The sequence below is a fragment of the Jaculus jaculus genome, chromosome 12 (genome assembly GCF_020740685.1).
Source record: "Jaculus jaculus isolate mJacJac1 chromosome 12, mJacJac1.mat.Y.cur, whole genome shotgun sequence".
Classification (NCBI taxonomy): domain Eukaryota; kingdom Metazoa; phylum Chordata; class Mammalia; order Rodentia; family Dipodidae; genus Jaculus; species Jaculus jaculus.
The window spans coordinates 59,230,655-59,250,087 of NC_059113.1; the positions used below are offsets into that span (position 1 = coordinate 59,230,655).

At 46.4% G+C, this 19,433-nt stretch overlaps 1 protein-coding gene across 4 annotated transcripts in view; it reads right to left on the bottom strand.

Moving 5' to 3' along the window:
• Eef2k (eukaryotic elongation factor 2 kinase) overlaps positions 1 to 19,433 on the bottom strand; it is an 87,865-nt gene that overhangs the window by 23,515 nt on the left and 44,917 nt on the right. For all 4 annotated transcript variants that reach the window (XM_045131535.1, XM_045131536.1, XM_045131537.1 and 1 more), the window contains exons 3-8: positions 14,538 to 14,638; positions 9,934 to 9,994; positions 7,448 to 7,485; positions 6,707 to 6,878; positions 2,764 to 2,913; positions 154 to 286 (exon numbers count right to left, since the gene is read on the bottom strand). In XM_045131535.1, the coding sequence (XP_044987470.1) occupies positions 154 to 286; positions 2,764 to 2,913; positions 6,707 to 6,878; positions 7,448 to 7,485; positions 9,934 to 9,994; positions 14,538 to 14,638 (655 nt within the window). The remainder of the gene's footprint in view (positions 1 to 153; positions 287 to 2,763; positions 2,914 to 6,706; positions 6,879 to 7,447; positions 7,486 to 9,933; positions 9,995 to 14,537; positions 14,639 to 19,433) is intronic.

Genomic DNA, 19,433 nt, shown 5'->3' on the forward strand with positions numbered 1-19,433 from the left:
GAAGCATGATGAGCTGGTAGGTGGGTCAGATATCCCAGCTCTGTGAGCTTGGCAAGGCCCAAACACTGTCTCTGTGTGTTTCCTTGTGTGTAGCAGGAACTGGTGAAAGTTAGGGGAGCACTCCATGGAAATGGGCTGGCTTTCCACACCTACCAAGGTTGCCATCTCCAAAGTCAGTGCCTGTCTCCGTGTGGATCTGCGGATCAGTATAGAGGTCACCCACACCCTGGATGTCCACCACAATCAGCTGATGACCGGATCGCTCGAAGGTAAAGTGGCTGAAGGCCTGTGGTGGGAGCAGGAAGAGTGTAAGAGATCAGGGTATGGATGTGCAGACTCTGGCCAGCTACTGTGCTGGGGGTTAGAACACCCCAGATCTGCCCATGTTAGGAACTTTCTACCCATGTGGGGAGTTTTATAGAATAAAAGACAAAGGCAGGAGGCCTGCACAATTCTGCAGGGACCTCAAAGATACAGAGCCTGTAGGCACAGTTTTTTAAAAAAAATTATTTGCAAGGAGAAAGAGAGAGAGAGAAAGGGAGGGAGAGAATATGAATGAGTGTGCCAGCGTCTCTATCCACAGAAAACAAACTCCAAATATATGTACCACTTTGTGCATTTGGCTTTACATGGGTACGGGGGAATCAAGCCTGGGTCATGAGGCTCTCCAGCCCAGCATCTTATTTTATTTAGTATGTGTACTGAATGCACGTGTGTGCAGAAATGTGTGCACATGCACATGCTTGTGTAGGTCAGAGGACGAAGAATGTTGTCCTTCACTGCTCTGCTGCCTTACTCTGTTAAGGCAGTCTCTCTCACTGAGCCTAGACCTGTTTTCTGTTAGACTTGTTGATGAGGTAGTTCCAGTGATCCTCTTATTTCTGTCCTCTTCAAGGCTGGGGTTACAAGGGTGCATGGCCATGACCAGTGCTATTTATTTATTTTTCTTTGAGGTAGGGTTTCATTCTAGCCCATGCTGACCTAGAATTCACTATGTAGTCTCAGGGTGGCCTAGAACTCACAGCAATCCTCCTACCTCTGCCTCCCAAGTGCTGGGATTCAAGACGTGTGCCACCACACCCGGCTATTTTGGTCTTTTGAGGTAGGGTCTCAGTCTAGCCCAGGCTGACCTGTAATTCACTATGTAGTCTCAGGGTGGCCTCAAACTCATGGTGATCCTCCTACCTCTGCCTCCCAAGTGCTGGGATTAAAGGTGTGAATTACCACACCTGGCTAATTCTTTTTTAACATGGGGGTCAGGGATCAAGTTCAGGTCCTCATGCTGGCACAGCAGATGTCCTTACCCACTGAGTGATCTCTCCAGCCCGGCTTGAGAGTAGGTTGAGACTACTGACAGAAGCTGGCATTAAGTGACAGGAGTGTCCCCTTAAAGAATCTTCTTCAGGGTTGGAGGGATGGCCCAGTGGTGAAGGCGCTTGTCTGCAAAGCCTAACAACCCAGGTACAATTCCCCAGTGCCCACATAAATGCAGATGCACAAAGTGGTACATGCGTCTAGAGTTCATCTGCAGCAGCTGGAGGCCCTGGCATGCCCACTCTCTCTGACTTTCTTCACTCTATGTATCTCTGGTTGCAAATAAATAACTAAAACGTTTGTCTTTCGGGCTGGAGAGATGGCTTAGTGGTTAAGCGCTTGCCTGTGAAGCCTAAGGACCCTGGTTCAAGGCTCAATTCCCCAGGACCCATGTTAGCCAGATGCACAAGGGGGTGCACGCGTCTGGAGGCCCTGGTGCGCCCATTCTTTCTCTCTCTCTCCCTCTATCTCTTGCAAATAAATAAATAAAAATAAACAAATTAAACATAAATAAATAAATAAAATGTTTTTCTTTAAACCCAAAAAGAAAAAAAAAACAAGAATCTTCTTCAAGGGCTAGAGAGATGGCTCAGATGCCAAAGGTGCTTGCCTACAAAATCTGATGGCCTGATTTCAATTCTCTAGTACCCATGCATACCCAGATGCACAAAAGGAATTCATTTGCAGTGGCAGAAGGCCCTGGCACATCCATACTCAATCTCTGTCTCTTTCTTTCTCTGTCTCAAATTAATAAAAATGTTTTAAAAAAAACAACAGGAGTGGTGGTGCACACCTTTAATCCTAGCAGTTGGAAGGCAGAGATAGGATCACTACGAGTTCAAGGCCAGCCTACAGCTATATAGTGAATTCCAGATCAGCTTGGGCTAGAGTGAGGCCCTACCTTGAAAAACAGAAAAAGATTTAGAGCTGGGCATGGCGGTACATGACTTTAATCCCAGCATTTCAGAGGCAGAGGTAAGAGGATCATGAGTTCAAGGCCAGCCTGAATCTACATAGTGAATTTCAGGTCAGACTGGGCTAAAGCAACACCCTACCAAAAAAAAAAAAAAAAAAAAAAAGCTAGAGAGATGGCTTAGTGGTTAAGGCACTTGCCTGAGAAGCCCAAGGACCCAGGTTCAAATCCCCAGTACCCATGTAAGCCAGATGCACAAGATGGTGCATGCGTCTGGAGTTCATTTGCAGTGGCATGCCTCTGCCTCTTCCTCTCTCTCTCTCTCTGGGTATATGACCCCCCTCTATCTTAAATAAATTAATAAAATAGTGAATCCCCAGCCACAATAAAGGTGGGGGGACCCCTCATCACTTCCCGATAAGACTTGAGAAGTCTCTGGAGGATGGAAGACCCCATGTCCCAGGGACCCTCCTGAGGATGAACTGGCCAGGAGTAGACAGAGGGTAGCAGTGTGGGCAGAGCAAGCCAGGGCTCACCTGCGGGGTCAGGCGGAGGTTGTCGTCACGGACGAAGCCTGAGTTGGAGTTGTACTTGATATACTTGCCCTCGATGTAGTGCTCCAGGTGGAAGAGGGGCTGGCCGGGTCTGTCCTTCAGCTCCATGATGCACATCTGCATGATGTCCACCTGGTGCAGGGTGAGAGGTCAGGGCAGGGAGCTCCCTGGGGCAGCCCTCTCTGGGATCAGATCTTGACTCCATCGCTTCCTGGGAAGAACTGCTCGTTGTCCTCAGAATCCAGTCTCCTTTTCCCTTTTAGTCAAGGAAACCCCTATCCTTCAGTTTACAGCCAGGATCGAACCTGGGAGTGGGAAGATGGCTCAGCAGTTAAAGGTGCTTGCTTGTAAAGCCTGCTGGCCTGGGTTCAATTGCCAAGCCCCCCACATAAGCCAGATGCAAAAAGTAGCACAAGGGCTAGAGATATGGCTCAGCAGTTAAGGCACTTGCCTGCAAAGCCTAAGGACCCTGGTTTGATTCCCCAGTACCCACCAGATGCACAAGGTTTGTTCACTGCAGTGGCTGGGGGTCCTGATGCGTTCTCTCTCTCTCTCTCTCAAATAAATAGATAAATGTTTGTTTTTTAAGAGTGGCACAAGTGTCTGGTGTTCATCTGTAGCAGCAAGAAGCCCTAGTGCCCCCTCCACACGTGTAAATTGATTAGAAAAAAAAATCACTTTGTTTAACTTCCCTTGCAGCAAGGCACAGCCATGTGACCACACTCAGCCAATGGGAAATGAGCCTCAGCAGTGCCATAACTGCAGCCTGCCCTGCAAGGGGGACTTTGTTTGGGAGCCAGAACTGGCACCATGGGTCACAGTAACCCTAGAGGGTGACAGAACAACAGAACAGATGGAACCAGGCCTCTGGGTGACTGCAAAGACATAAGACCTACCCAAGGCAGTTATATGAGAGAGAAGTAAACCATTTTGTGTCAGCACACATTTGCAGGTCTGTTTGCTAACAATTCAGCCTGTCCCTTATATTAATACTATAAATCTGAGCAAGTTTTTCCAACCCTCCGTATGTCCTAGTTTCCTTACCTGTAGACAATGGGATCTCAAATTTAATATAAAGATTAAATTTGGTGTTAGGGAAATGGCTCAACAGTTAAAGGTGTTTGCTTGCAAAACCTGCTGGCCTGGGTTCAATTCCCTAGCCACCTATGTAAAGCCAGGTAGGAGTTTGCAGCAACAAGAGACCACATATGCTTGCGTGCACGCGCACATATATATACAAATAAGTAAGTGAATAATTTTTTGTTGCTTCTTTGAGATAGGGCTTCAGTCTAGCCCAGGCTGACATGGAATTCACTCTGTAGTCCCAGGCTGGCCTCAAACTCAGTGACCCTTCTATCTCTGCTTCCCAAGTGCTGGAATTCAAGGTGTGTGCTATCATGCCTGACAGGACCTTCTCATATATTTTTTTTTTTTGCATGTACATGAGTGGTGTGCATGTATATGTTTGCACATGTGTGGGAGCATGCGTGTGGGAGCTGTCATATGGAATGCTTCCCGTAGCTTCAGGTGCTCTGAATAGTCAATCCCCAGCTTGTGGAAGTGTGGGAGGTGGACTCTTGCTAAGAGGTATGCTGTTGGGGCTTTTAGTTATTACAGCCTAGCTTCCCCTTGCTCATTCTTGCTGCTTTCTGCCAGTTGCTATGGCACGATGTGATATCCAGCCTCTGCTTTACCATCCTTTCTCTGCCATGCTGAAGCTTCCCCTCGAGACTATAATTCAAAATAACCCTTTCCTCCCATCCACTGCTTTTGGTCAGGTGTTTTATCCCAATAATGCAAAGGTAAGTACAATGTATGTATACCCTATTCCTTGTACCTACTTCCTGTCTACTCTCTGCTTCCTGACTATAAGTACAATGTGACCAACTGTTTCACACTTTTGCCACCAATGCCTTCCCAAACAACTCTAAGCCACTGCAAATGAACTTCAGACGCATAACCTTGTATGCATATGCACGTGCAAGCTAGAGGACACCTCGTGTGTCAGTCCTCAGGAATGCTGTCCACTGCTTTTTTTCTTCTCTTCTTTGGTTTTTCAAGTTAGGTTTCACTCTAGCCCAGGCTGACCTGGAATTCACTAAAGTCTCAGGCTGGCCTCAAACTCACAATGATCCTCCTACCTTTGCCTTCCAAGTATTGGGATTAAAGGTGTGCACCACCATGGCCAGCTAACATCCACCTCTTTTAGAGACAGGTCTCTCATTGGTCTGGAGCTCACCAATTTGTCTAGACTGGCTGGCTAGTGAGCTGCAGAGAACTGTCTTGTCTCTATCTGCCTTGTGCTGGGATTACAGTGCCCTGCCCAGCATATTTATGTGGGCTCAAGCCTCTTAGGTCATTCTATTTAAAGAAAAGTAAAAAGCAAGGCGTGGTGGTGCGTGTCTTTAATCCTAGCATTTAGGAGGCAGAGGAAGGAGGATCGCCATGAGTTCGAGGCCACCCTGAGACTACATAGCGAATTCCAGGTAAGCCTGTGCTAGAGTGAGACCCTACCTTGAAAAACAAACAAACAAACAAAAAAACTCTGGGACTGTGGAGATGGTTCATCAGGCAAGAATGCTTACTATGCAACCAAGAGGACCTCAGCTGGATCCCCAGTACCCATGTAAAAAGTTGGGCATCGCCAAATGTGCCTGTAACCTTAGCTCGGTGGGCTGGGTGGAGGGGCAGACACAGAAAGATGGCTGGGGCTCATAGCCAGTGTGACTGAAAGAGCAACTCCATTTTTTTTTAATTTTTTTTAAATTTTATTTATTTATTTGAGAGCAACAGACACAGAGAGAAAGACAGATAAAGGCAGAGAGAGAGAATGGGCGCGCCAGGGCTTCCAGCCTCTGCAAACGAACTCCAGACGCGTGCGCCCCCTTGTGCATCTGGCTAACGTGGGACCTGGGGAACCGAGCCTCGAACTGGGGTCCTTAGGCTTCACAGGCAAGCGCTTAACCGCTAAGCCATTTAAGGAAATATCTCAGAAGAGCAATAAAGGACACCTGACTTCTCCTATGGCCTCTGCATGTATGTACATGGAGCCCATGCATTTGCACATACATGTACATATCCTATATACACATACATCCATGCAAACACACACACACACACACACACACTAAAATAAGATTTTAATCCTTTAATGCCTATAATCCTAGCACTTGGGAGGCAGAGGTGGGAGGACTTCTGTGAGCTCAAGGCCAGCCTGGGACTGCAGAGTGAGTTCCAGGTCAGCCTTGCCTAGAGTGAGACCCTACCTTGAAAAAACAACAACAACAAAATTCCAATCTCAGAGCTGTGTACTTGGGAATAAGTTACTTTCTGCATATAAAGTACATGTGTATCATGCTCAATAAATGTTGGCTGCTGCTACCAGCTACTGATTAAGAAGATGAAAGAGGCTGGACAGATGGCTCAGTAGTTAAAGGCACTTGTTTGCAAAGCCTGACAATCTTATCGGACTCCCTGGTACCCACAACGAAGCCAGATGCACCAAGTAGCACACGTGTCTGGAGTTCCTTTGCAGTGGCAGGAGGCCATGGTGCACCTATGCTCTGTCTCTCTCTCAAATAAATAAAATGTGTATTTACATTTCACAATTCTCATTTCTATATTCCTAATCTATAATTCAATTCCTCATTTCTGCAAACTCTTTTTTTTTAAAGGTGAAAAGGGGCTTAATCCCAACACTTGCAGGAGGCCTAAAACAAAATGATCATGACTTTGAGGCCGGCCTACACTACAGAGCAGACCTGAGAAGGGGCTGCGGCTCAGGGATACAGCACTTGCCTGGCTTATGCAAAGCTCTGGCTTTAATTCCCAGCACTGCACAAAAGGTGTTTTACCATCACCCTCATTACCAGCCACTATCTCTCGCCACTCTGGTGTGGGAAGGGGCCAAGTGGGGTCCACACACCTGTTTGGGAGGCTTGTGTCGATTATACTCCTCTCCCCAGAGCTTAGCCTCCATCTGGAGACGCACATCCTCGAAGTACACGTCCCTGTCCACCGGCTCGATGTAGCGCTTTGCCACATAGTTGGAGGCCCCCTTCCATTGCTGGGCATGAAGGAAGTTGGAGAGTTTCTTCCTGGGGAGAAAGGCAGGAGAAGAGCTGTGTGGAAAGCCGGTGGTTCCCTGGAGACACAGCCCTGAGACCTCAAGAGAGTCGGAGCCAGAGCCTGCCTGACCTGACTGGCTGGTGGCAGGAACAAGCGTAAGAGGGAGGGGGTGTCCTCACCCCACTGCATCCTTCAAAGAACTGAGAAGGGAGCTAAAGGCCAGTGTCAAAGGTCTCCATCCCACTTCCTGTGGCCTCCACCCACGGGAAGCTCCCTGTCCTCCTAGCGCAGCTCTGCAGCCAGCCTAGCGTGACCCAACAGATCCAAGCGATGGAAGGGAGCAGAGGCCACTGACTCCAGGCCTTGGCTGGGAATGTCCCAAAGCCTCAAGAGAATTTGGGCAGAGAAGCCGGGCATGGGGGCACACGAATTTAATCCCAGCACTCGGAGGCAGAGATAGGAGGATCACCTTGAGTTCGAGGCCACCCTAAGACTACATAGTGAATTCCAGGTCAGCCTGGACTAGAGAGCAAGACCCTACCTAGAAGAAAAAAAAAGATTTTGGGCATAGCCCCAAGTGCTAGGTCAAGTCACTTACGTCCTGAAGCACTCCCTCATTGCTCCACGGCCAAAGGGCTGAAAGACAGGACACAGGAGTTATCAGTCCCCACCTCCCATGTTCCCCTCAAACGTCACCCACCCAGTAAATGTTCTATATATCATCCTAATCCAAATGTCCCTTCTTTGCCCCAGCATGAAATAAACCAACTAGGTCTATTCAGTCAATGAAGTATTATATGAGAATGAATGAAAAATGTTGACTAAAATAAACCATACTCAAAACAATTTATGACCTATGACATAAATGAAGTGTAAAATTTATGACATGTGTATGAAGTGTAAAACTGGCAAAACTGGGGGGTGGGTGGGCAGAGTTTGGAGTGTTGCTGAACCTTGGTGGGGAGCAGTAGCTGAGAGGCACTTCTGTATTCTGCTTCTCTGGGTGTTACTTTTCTTTCTTTCTTTGGGACACGGTCTCACTCTAGCCCAGGCTGGCCTGGAACTCACTCTGTAGCCCCAGGCCGGCCTCAAACTTACTGTCAAACTCCTACCTCTGCCTCCCGAGTGCTGGGATGAAAGGTGTGCACCTTCACGGCCAGGTTCCCTGGGTGTTATTGAGAACGTGTTCCCTTTATGAGAACTCATCAAGCTGTCTGGCTTGGCTTTGCTTCTTGGTGGGGTGATGGATCATCCTATCACACATGCTCAGCACATGCTCTATCACTGAGTTACACCCCCAAACCAGCTACAGATTTCTTTGTACATATTACATGAAAAAAGATTCTCTCATTATGCAGGAAAAACTCTATCTTTTTTAATTATTTCACTTGTGTATGGGGAGTGTGGTATGCATTCATGTGTGTGCTCACATGTGTTTGTGTACGTATGTATGTGTGCAGGTGACTTGTGTATGTATGTACGGAGGCCAGAGGATAACCTTAGGTGTCATTCCTAGGAATGTCATCCACCTCCTTTGAAACAAGGTCTCTCACTTGACCTGGAGCTCACCAATTCGGCTAGACTTGGTGGCTGGCCTGAGAGCCCCAGGGATTCCTTGTCTCTGCTGCTTTTCCAGAGCTGCAATTACGAGCATGCACCTCTATGCTCAGATTTTTCTTTCTTTCATCCTTTTTTTAAAGACTTCTTTATTTTTATTTTTATTTATTTATTAGAGATAGAAAGAGAGGGAGGGAGTGAGGGAGAGACAGAATGGGCGTGCCAGGGCTTTCATGCAAATCAACTGTAGACACAGGTGCCACCATGTGCTTCTGGCTTATGTGGCACCTGGAGAATCAAACCTGTATCCTTAGGCTTCACAGGCATGTGCCTTAATTGCTAAGCCATCTCTCCAGCCCTCATTCCTTTTTTTTTTTTTTTGATGCAGGGTCTCACTTCAGCCTAGGATAACCTTGAACTCCTGGTGATCCTCTTACCCCAGCTTTCCAAGTACTGAGATTAAATGCACGAGCCACTACCACATGTGGCTACACTCAGCATTTTACTTGGGCTCAGACCTGCCCTTGACTGACTGAGCTATCTCCCTAATGCACAAACTCTAGTCTCTTCTTTGCTAGTCTCTTCTTCCTCTTCTAGAAAGCTAGATGCAACGCACCTAATGTATGTAACAACTCAGTAATAGGCAGTGACATGCAAGTTTGGAAGACAGGTAAGTACATTTAGGGTGCACTGCTGAGGACAGCCTTGATGCATGGCATCTCAGTGTACAGAATGTCTACAAAAGGGTAACCTACAGGGAAGGAAGGAACCAGAGGCTTCTGGGAAGGGGGAAGATGAGGGATGAGAAGGACTGCTAGTAAGATGGAAGAAAAGAAATAGCCTGAAACTGATGGTGGTGACAGTCACACAATTCTGCCACTATACTTTTAAAAGCTATTGAACTGGGAACTTTTCTGTTTTGTCAGGGCTGTGGATGGATCCAGGGCCTCATGCATGCAAGCCAAGCACTAAGCTACATTCCAATCTCCAAATGTGTAATTTAAATGGGTAAATTATACAGTATGTGAACTATACTTAATAAAGTTATTATATAAAAAATGAAATATTGGGGATGGAGAGATGGCTTAGTGGTTAAGGCATTTGCCTGCAAAGCCAAAGGATCCTGGTTCAATTCTCCAGGACTCACGTAAGCCAGATGCACAAGGGGGCACATGCATCTAGAGTTCGTTTGCAGTGGCTGGAGGCCCTGGTGTGCACATTCTCTTCTCTCTCCAACTGCCTCTTTATCTCTAATAAATAAGTAAAATATATTTTAAAAAATGAAATATTGAGCCAATAACATAAAGAATCCCCAAAGGTAAAAATAAAAATTAAAAGTGACAGATGTTTGTGATTGCCACACTCAGGGGGGTGGGGCTGGAAGAGCCAAAGTAAGACCCTGACTCAGAAGCAAGAACACAAAACAAAAATCAACTCAAGTGCAACTGGAGAGAAGGCTACAGGGATTGAAGTTGGCTCCAGAAAGTCTCCACTGAGCCTGGTCCTGAGGCCCAGGAATCTACTTACCTGCGACGCCATCTTGACCAGAACCTCATCTTTGAGCCACTCCCCGGTGACAGCGTTGTACCTGCAGAGGACAGAGCCCACTCAGAGCATAGCATCACAACATGATCCCACCCTTCAGTGGCTCAAAGACCTTTTTGGGCTTCCCATGGGCCTCAGGACCCAAACTGCTCTGAACCTAGGTTCTAGAGCCTCAAAGAGTCCTGGGTAGAGTTGTTGACCTCTCCCTCCTTCCCATGCCCCACTCTGGTGGCCTTCTTGCCTTTCCTCAAACCCACTGTTCTGTTTCCACGGTGATCCCACTGCATGAAACCCCAGTGCTCACTGCTATACTATTTGCTGGCTGGCTCTAAACTTGGCTCTTCCCAGCTGTAATGCCACAAAACAGATCCATGTCTGCTCTGTTCACCACAGGGCCTGGTGCACGCACGTGTGTTTAATAAATACACACTGGAAGGATGATTAGAGACATAATAGCCTTCCACCTTCCTTGTAACTGTTCTATATAACAAATAGCAAGTTCTAGGGAAGGAAGGAGGCAGCAGTACCTTCAACCTTGCTGAGCACCTGGATCATGCCTAGCCCAGGTAAGTGAGCACAATATGTAAGGTCTGTCCCAGCACAGGCAGGGGAGGGGGACATCCTGCCCTGAAGCTAGTCTGGAAAGGATTGCTAAGTACATGACAGGCAGTGGGAAAGACAGAAAGTCAGACAGAGATAGAGGGGGAGGTAGGGAAAAATAGAGGAATGGAGAGATTGAGAGAAAGATGGAGGGGAATAAAAAGACATGTAAAAAAGGAAGGAAGGGGAAGAAAGAGGTAAAGTGGTTGAGAGAACTATGGAGACAAAAAGATGGAGAGAAAGCTAGGCATGGTGGTGCATACCTTTAATCCCAGCATTCAAGAGGCTGAGGTAGGACAATGGATTGTCCTGAGTTTGAGGCTGGCCTAGGGTTACAGAGTGAGTTAGAAAGATGGAGAGAGAACAGGAGATGCAGAGAGAAAGAGAGATGGAGAAATAGAGATAGCAAGAGAAAGATGGAGTGAGAGGTAGAAACAGAGATGGAGACAGAGATGAAGAAAGGGAGGAAGGAGCCGGGTGTGGTGGTTCACGCCTTTAATCCCAGCACTTGGGAGGCAGAGGTAGGAGGATCGCTGTGAGTTCAAGGCCACCCTGAGACTCCATAGTGAATTCCAGGTCAGCCTGGGCTAGAGTGAAACCCTACCTCGAAAAACCAAAACAGAAAAAAGAAGATAAAAGAAAGGGGAGGAAGGAAAATGGTGAAGGGTGGTGGGAGAGAAAGAAGGAGTAAATGGGGCACAGGAAAAGAAAGAGGAAGAGCGAGAGGGGGAGAGGAAGGAAGCACAATATTCTTCCCTCCCTCCTCCCAGGAATCCTCTTTCTCAGAACACACCTGGCAGCCCGGGGCTTGGCTGCCCTCAAACAGGTTTCGCTGGCTGCTTGTTCTTATCTCTGGTGGTGGCCTCCCTTGGCCCTGCTCAGTGGGGCCAACTCCTGAGCACGCCCAGCCCTGGAAGAACTGGCTTCTCAGAGCTCTGGCAGATAACCTCCCAAGGATCAGAGGAGGGCTCTGCGGAGCTGCAAGCGTGTCTACAACAGCCAATGCAAGCGCCATGCTAAGAAAGCTGTGCCAATTGTTCTGCGACTAGAAGTGAAGGTCCTGGAAATGCTAGTCTCTTACTTTCACTCTGAGAGGAACCCAGAGGCTGCGGCAGGAGGGCAGTATGCAGCCTTGGGAGGGTCTTGCCACACAATCACTAACATCATAAAGGCAAGTGTGAGCCAGGACTAGCGGCCCAGGACAATAATCAAGAGCTCCAGAGGCTGAAGCTGGAGGATCCAAAGTTCAAAGCCATTCTGGGCTAGAGTTAGTTGAAGGCCAGCCTGGGCAACTTAGTAAGACCCTCTTCTCAAAATAGAAATTAAGAAAGGACTGGAGAGATGGCTTAGTGGTTAAGGCGCTTGCCTGCGAAGCCTAAGGACTCATGTTCCACACTCTCCAGGTCCCACATAAGCCAGTTGCACAAGGTGATGCAAGCATGCAGGTCACACATGGGCACAAGATCTGGAGTTCAACTATAGTGGCTGGAGGCCCTGGCATGCCAATTCCCTCTCTCATAAAAAAATACATAAAAAATTAAGAAGGCTGGGCATCCCAGCTTAGTGGTAGTGTTTGCCTTGTGTGTACAAGGCTATAGGTTCAATAACCAGTTACTAACCAACAAGTAAATAAATTAAAAAATCAGTTAATTAAATAAAATAAATGAATGTGCTCAAAGTTCACTGACTGCCAACCATGGTGGCGCATGCCTTTAATCCCAGCACTCAGGAGGCAGAGGTAGGAGGATCATTATGAATTCAAGGCTACCCTGAGATTACATAGTAAATTCTAGGTCAGCCTGAGCTACAGTGAAACCCTACCTCGAAAAACCGAAGGAAAAAAAAAAGTTCACTGAGTACATAGGAGCTAGATGTTTCAACCAGCTGCATCATTCAACAATTGAGGCAACCTTGAGATTGCTACAGTTCATGTTCATTTCCCTTTGTCTTAAGTATCAGGATTCAGATATAGGTTGGTTTAAAACAGAATCTTGATCTCCTAGGGTACAAATCATAGGGGCAAGAAACCTGTCCCCATTAAGAGTCACCTTGTGCTGGGCATGGTGGCGCACACCTTTAATCCCAGCATTTAGGCAGCAGAGGTAGGAGGATCACCGTGAGTTCAAGGCCACCCTGAGACTACATAGTGAATTCCAGGTCAGCCTGGGCTGAAACGAGACTCTACCTAGAAAAACAACAAAACCAAACAACAACAAAAAAAGAGTCACATAACAAAGCTCTTAAAAAACTAGAGCTGAAGCCAGGCATGGGCCTTTAACCCCAGCTCTCAGGAGGCAAAGGTCAGAGGATCTTAGTGAGTTCAAGGCCACCCAGGGACTACACAGTGAATTCTAGGTCAGCCTGGGTTAGAGTGAAATTCTACCTCTGGGACAGATGGATACACACACACCAAAAAAAAAAAAAAAAAACCACAAAACAAAACAAAAACAACTAGAGCTGGAGACAAGCTGCTGGTTTAGAAATCCCAGAAGTCCCAGCCATCTGCACCTGGCCTCTGGCTGCTGGCAGTGGAAGTTAGTCACTTTCGTTAGGAAATAAATGCAGTTCAATTTGGCCCGGTCCCAGATCCTGCTTTCCTTGGGAAACCCCAGGGCCTGGAAGCTCTGTCATCACCCTGCCACCCCAGTGCTCTCTCAGACAGAAAGGATCAGAACCCATCTATACCTTGTATGGTGGGGTCTCCACCATGCTGACCTAGCCTGTCAGTCACATGGCCCTCCCCCAGGAGATGGGCCTCCGATAGCAGGGAGGGGCCTGTGAGGAGATCAAAAGCCATCTCTTGGCAGGATTAAGCTATAGAGTTATGTTTTTGTTTTGTTTTGTTTTTCTAGGAAGGGTCTCACTCTAGCCCAGGCTGACCTGGAATTCACTCTGTAGTCTCAGGGTGGCCTCGAACCCACGGTGATCCTCCTGCCCCTGCCTCCCAAGTGCAGGGATTAAAGGTGTGCACAGCCATGTATGAAGAGGACAGAGTGTACTTCTCTGCCTCCTAGCTAGGTAGAGCCCTATAACTAGATCTCACCAAATGAAACACATGTAAACTGATGCCATGTCCTACAACCATGCATTAAAAAGTTGCTGGAATAGGTTGATATTGTATATATGTAAGTACAATGATTGAGATGGGGAGGCAATACGATGGAGAATGGAATTTCAAAGGGGAAAGTGGGGGGGGGGGGAGGAAGGGAATTACCATAGGATATTTTTTTATAATCATGGAAAATGTTAATAAAAATTTAAAAAAGAGGGAGGGAATTACCATGGGATTTTTTTATAATCATGGAAAATGCTAATAAAAATAAAAATAAAATAAATAAAAAGTTGCTGGGGTGGAGTGGTGGCTTAGCAGTTAAGGTGCTTGCCTGCAAAGCCAAAGGACTCAGGTTCGATTTTCCAGGACCCACGTAAGCCAGATGCACAAGGGGGCACATGCATCTGGAGTTCAAAAAACTAAAAAAAAAATAAATAAAATAAACAAATAAAGGACAAAGTGAGCCAGACATGGTGGCACACATATTTAATGCCAGCACTCAGGAGGCAGAGGTAGGAGGAGCACTGTGAGTTCAAGGCCAGCCTGAGACTACGTAGTGAATTCCAGGTCAGCCTGGGCTAGAGTGAGAGTGAGACTCTACCTCAAAACAAAAACAAAATAATGAGCTGGGTGTGGTGGCGCACACCTTTAATTCCAGCACGTGGGAGGCAGAGGTAGGAGGATCGCTGTGAGTTGGAGACCACCCTGAGACTACATAGTGAATTCCAGGTCAGCCTGAGCTAGGGTGAGACCTTACCTCAAAAAACAAACAAACAGACAAAAACATCTAAAATTACAGAATCTGAACCCTGAGTTTTCAGATTAAGGATGCTTGACCTGTATTCGTTCTTTGACCCAACAGTACTTAGGTCTCTGCACGTAGAAGCGAGATCTATGACCCCTGATGCCTCAAAGCCCTGGACCAGCTGCTCACCTGTGCCTAGTAGCATGTTCTGTGGCTATGTCCTCAAGATGGAACTCAGCCCAAGGGTCAGGCATGTGCTTGGCCTTCTCAATAGCATGCTTCCAGGCTTCCTGCAAAAGGCAAAAAGAGTATTAGGCCCAAGCCATGAGCAGCCCAGCTGCCTCTACCCTACTATGTTTCCTAGGGAAGTCATAGCATCCAAAAGAAAGGATTCATGCCTGTGAGAGATCCAGTGTGCTTTCACAGGCATGGCCTTCCTGTGGGCAGAAATGACATATTAATCACACAATTCTTTTATTATTATTATTTAAAATCATCGTAGTCTTCTACTTTTTTAGAGAGAAAGAGGCAGAGAGAGGGCAAGAGAATGGGCATGCCAGAGCCTCCAGCCACTGCAAATGAACTCCAGATGCATGTGCCACTTTGTGTATCTGGTTTACATGGGTCCTGAGGAAGGAACCTTGGTCCTTTGGCTTTGCAGGCAAGTACCTTAACCGCTAAGCCATCTCTCCAGCCCAAATGACACTATTCTTCACTTGTAGCCCAAGTTGAGAATAAGCTACTGGGCTGTGAGTATGGTAAGTGATAGAGTGCTTGCTTAACATGCAACAGGCCCTAGGTTCAATCCCCAGCACCATACAAGAAGAAAATACACCTTTTCTCCAATAGAATGGCAAACATTTTAATGAGTCTAACCATTTCAACTGCCTTCTAGGAATTTGTGTTTCTGCCCACATGTTAGTGGTGTTCTCGCTTATGGTCAGAGAAGCTTCTTTTTGAAGACGGCGGTGACTAATGGGGAGACTCAAACCTTGTCAAGGTACTGAGAGCACATGAGTGTTAAGTGCTCAGCACTAAATGAGACATCTATATCCCTACCTCCAGGGCTCAGGGAACATTGCAGAAGAGGTGGCAGAAAGAATGTAGGAGGGACTGAGGGTGGGCTCAGTGGTTAAAGATACTTGTCTGCCTATAAAGCCTAGCAGTCCAGGCTCAACTCCCAGCCACTCACACAAAACTGGACAAGCAGGCATCCATTTGCAGTGGCAAGTGACAGTAGCTGCCAACACACAGACATGCAAATAAATAAAATTTAAAAAGAATGTAAGAGCCAAAGGATGGAGAGGCATACTTTGGAACACTGTCTTCTGGACACAAAGTGGCAGATGCATTCATGACCTCACAGCAGCTGTCGTCACCTGCACAAGACTGGACCATCAACATGAAAAAGACATCTAAGTAGAAGAGGGACTAGTAAGAAAGAAGAGGGAGTTCACTGAAAAGGGGTGGTGAGGAGGGCCAAAAGAAAGCAACGGGAGTGAGACAAAAGCAAAAATCAGCCAGGCATGGTGGTGCATGCCTTTAATCCCAGCACTCAGGAGGCAGAGGTAGGAGGATCACCGTGAGTTTGAGGCCATCCTGAGACTGCATAGTGAAGTCCAGATCAGCCTGGGCTAGAGTGAGTCCCTACCTTGAAAAAAAACAAACTAACAAAAACAACAAAAATCAAGCTGGGCACAATGACACATACCTTTAATCCCAGCCCTTGGGAAGCAGAGGTAGGAGGATCACCATGAGTTTGAAGCCAGCCTGAAGTTACAAAGTGAGCTGCAGATCACCCTGGGTTACAGTGAGACCCTAACTTGAAAAAAATCAAAAACAGAAGCTATAGTGAAGGCTCAGTGGCTAAAGGCTCTTGCTTGAAAAGTCTGATGGCCAGGGTTTGATTCCCCAGCACACATGTAAAGCCACATGCACAGCATGGCATGTGCATCTAGAGTTTGTTGCAGTGGCAAGAGGTCCTGGTGTGACAATTCTGTCTCTCTTTGTAATAAATATTTTAAAAAAAAACACACATAGTTTTGTGAGGTAGGGTCTCCCTCTAGCCCAGGCGGCCTGGAATTCATCATGTAGTCGCAGGTTGGCATGAGCTCAGCGATCGTCCTACCTCAGCCTCCCCAGTGCCGGGACTTTAAGTGTGCACCACCACACCTGGCTTTAGAAATTCTTTTGGTTTGTCAAGGTAGGGTCTCCCTGTAGCCCAGGCTGACATGAAATTCACTATGTAGTCTCAGGGTGGCCTCGAACTCGTGGCAATCCTCCTACCACTAACTCCCAAGTGCTGGGATTAAAGATGTGCACCACCATACCCAGTTTAAAATATTTTTAAGGACTGCTGGGAGTTCAAGGTCATCTTGAGATAGATAGTAAATTCCAGGTCAGCCTGGGCTAGAGCGAGACCCTACCTTGAAAAAACAAAACAAAAAACAAAGTTTTTTGGTTTTTCGAGGTAGGGTCTGGCTCTAGCCTAGGCTGACCTGGAATTCACTATGTAGTCTTAGGATGGCCTCAAACTCACAGTGATCCTCCTCCCTGTGCTTCCCGAGTGCTGGGATTAAAGGCATGCACCACCATGCCCAGCAAAAAATATACTTTTTTAAAAAAAAGAAAAAATTACAAGATAACTTATATACTGAAAACTTAAAACACTGCCGGAAGAAATTGCAAAAAGACAAAAATAAATGGCAATACATCCTCTGTTCATGGATTGGAAGACAATGTTGTTAACATAACAATATTTCTCTGGTGCTTTTGCAACTCCACTTCCAGGAATATAAGCAAAATAACTGAAAACAGTCACTCAAATAAATTCCTGCATGTCAAAGTTCATTTAAATATTACTCACAATTACCAAAAGATGGAAATGATCCGTGTTCAGATGAAATGTATAAATAATGTATAAACAGCATATAAATAAAACATATGATTATACACATACACACACACAAACAAACAAAAGGCCTGGAGAGATGGCTTAGTGGTTAAGTGTGCTTGTTTGCAAAGCCTGACAACCCAGGTTCAATTCCCCAATGTCCACATAAAGCAAGATGTACAATGTGGTGCATGTGTCTGGAGTTCATTTGTGGTGGGCCATGTCTCTCTCTCGCAAATAAAACTTAAAAAATAAAAGAAAGGAAGAAAGGAAAAGAGGGAAGGAGAGAAGAAGGAACAGAGAAAAATTAAATACAAGCCCAGACAACCCAGATTACTTATAGACCTGTGAGTAAGAAAGAAATGTTTTGTTAAAAGAAAAATGTTGGCACCTGCCTGCCATGAAAGATACAGGGAAGCAGGCGCCTTCACATAGCATGCCTGCAGACTAACCTTTTCTAAAAAGCACTCTAAGTGTGCAAAACTGGAGACGGAAAAGGCGTTCCTTAATTTTGAACCAAGAATGCCTACATGTAGGAATTGATCTTACAGAAGAAGAAACATCAGGGTAGGGCACTTGCCTAGCATGCCTGAGGCCCGGGTTCATCTCCAACACTGTAGCAAAACAAAACAGAAACAAAGGGCAGCACAGGAGCACACGAGCTGTCACTGGGATAGCGCGAGGCTGAGCTCAAAAAGGCTGTCGCGAGGTCTGCCTAAGCAAACCCTGGTTACTCCCATTTAGAAGGCTAAGCAAAGCCAGGCATGGTGCTGCCCACCTGCAGTCCTAGCTGAGTGAGGCAGGAGGATTGTCATGGGTTTGAGGCCCAGTTTAGCTACATAGCAAGTGCAAGACCACACAGAGGCACATAGATCTGTCTGAAAAACACAAATAAAAAGCCGGGGTTGGGGGGGAGGAGGAGAAAGCAAGCTGACAAACAGCACTGTGTATGCTATGGCTTAAAGGCTGTGATAATTGATCGCTGGTTGTCAATTTGACAGGATTTAGAATCACCATGGAAACAAATCTCTTGGCATGTGTACTAGGGATGTTCTGGATGAGATTAAATGAGGTGTAGCCAGGCGTGGTGGCACACACCTTTAATCCCAGCACTCGGGAGGTAGGAGGGTGAATGTGAGTTCAAAGCCACCCTGAGACTACATAGTCAGTCTGGGCTAGGGTGAAACCCTACCTCAGAAAAAAAGAAAAAAAAAAAGATTAAATGAGATGGGAAGATCTACCTTTAACTGTGGGTGGCACCATTCCATGGGCTGGAATAAATAATAAATAAATGTATAAATAAAAAGAAAAAATCAGACATGGTGGTACACAACTTTAATCCCAAGCCAAGGTAAAAGGATTGCTGTGAGTTTGAGGCCAGCCTGAGACTACATAGTGAATTCCAGGTCAGCCTGGGCTAAAGTATGACTCTACCTCAAAAATATAAAATAAATAAATAGACACAATAAACAAATAAAGAAGAAAGTGAGCCAGACATGGTGGCATACATATTTAATGCCAGCACTCAGGAGGCAGAGGTAGGCGGGGCATTGTGAATTTGACGCCACCCTGAGACTATATAGTGAATTCCAGGTCAGCCTGGACCAGAGTGAGACCCTACCTCAAGAAACCAAAATAAATAAATAAAAAGAAAAAAGAGGGCTGGAGAGATGGCTTAACGGTTAAGTGTTTGCCTATGAAGCCTAAGGACCCTGGGTCAAGGCTCGATTCCCCAGGACCCACGTCAGCCAGATGCACAAGGGGGCTCATGCATCTGGAGTTCATGTCTGGAGTTTGTTTGCAGTGGCTAGAGGCCCTGGTGCTCCCATTCTCTCTCTCTATCTGCCTCTTTTTCTCTCTGTCTGTCACTCTCAAATAAATAAATAAAATTAAACAAAAATTAAAAGAAAAAAACAAAAGAACAAACTTGAAAAAAGGAGAAAGTGATCCTGGCATGGTACGTGCCTTTGATCTAGAGTGAGACCCTACCTCAAAGAAAAGCAACAACACAAGGAGAAAGGTGTCTCACCACACTGCTCTACTTCCTCCCTGCTGGTGTGCTGGTGTGACACTGGCGTCCTGCTCCTGCCATGCCTCCCTTGCCACGACAGACTCTACCCTCGGAAACTGAAAGCTGAGATAAACTCTCCTTCCCTAAGCTGCTTCTGTTGGGTATTTTGTCTCAACAAGGA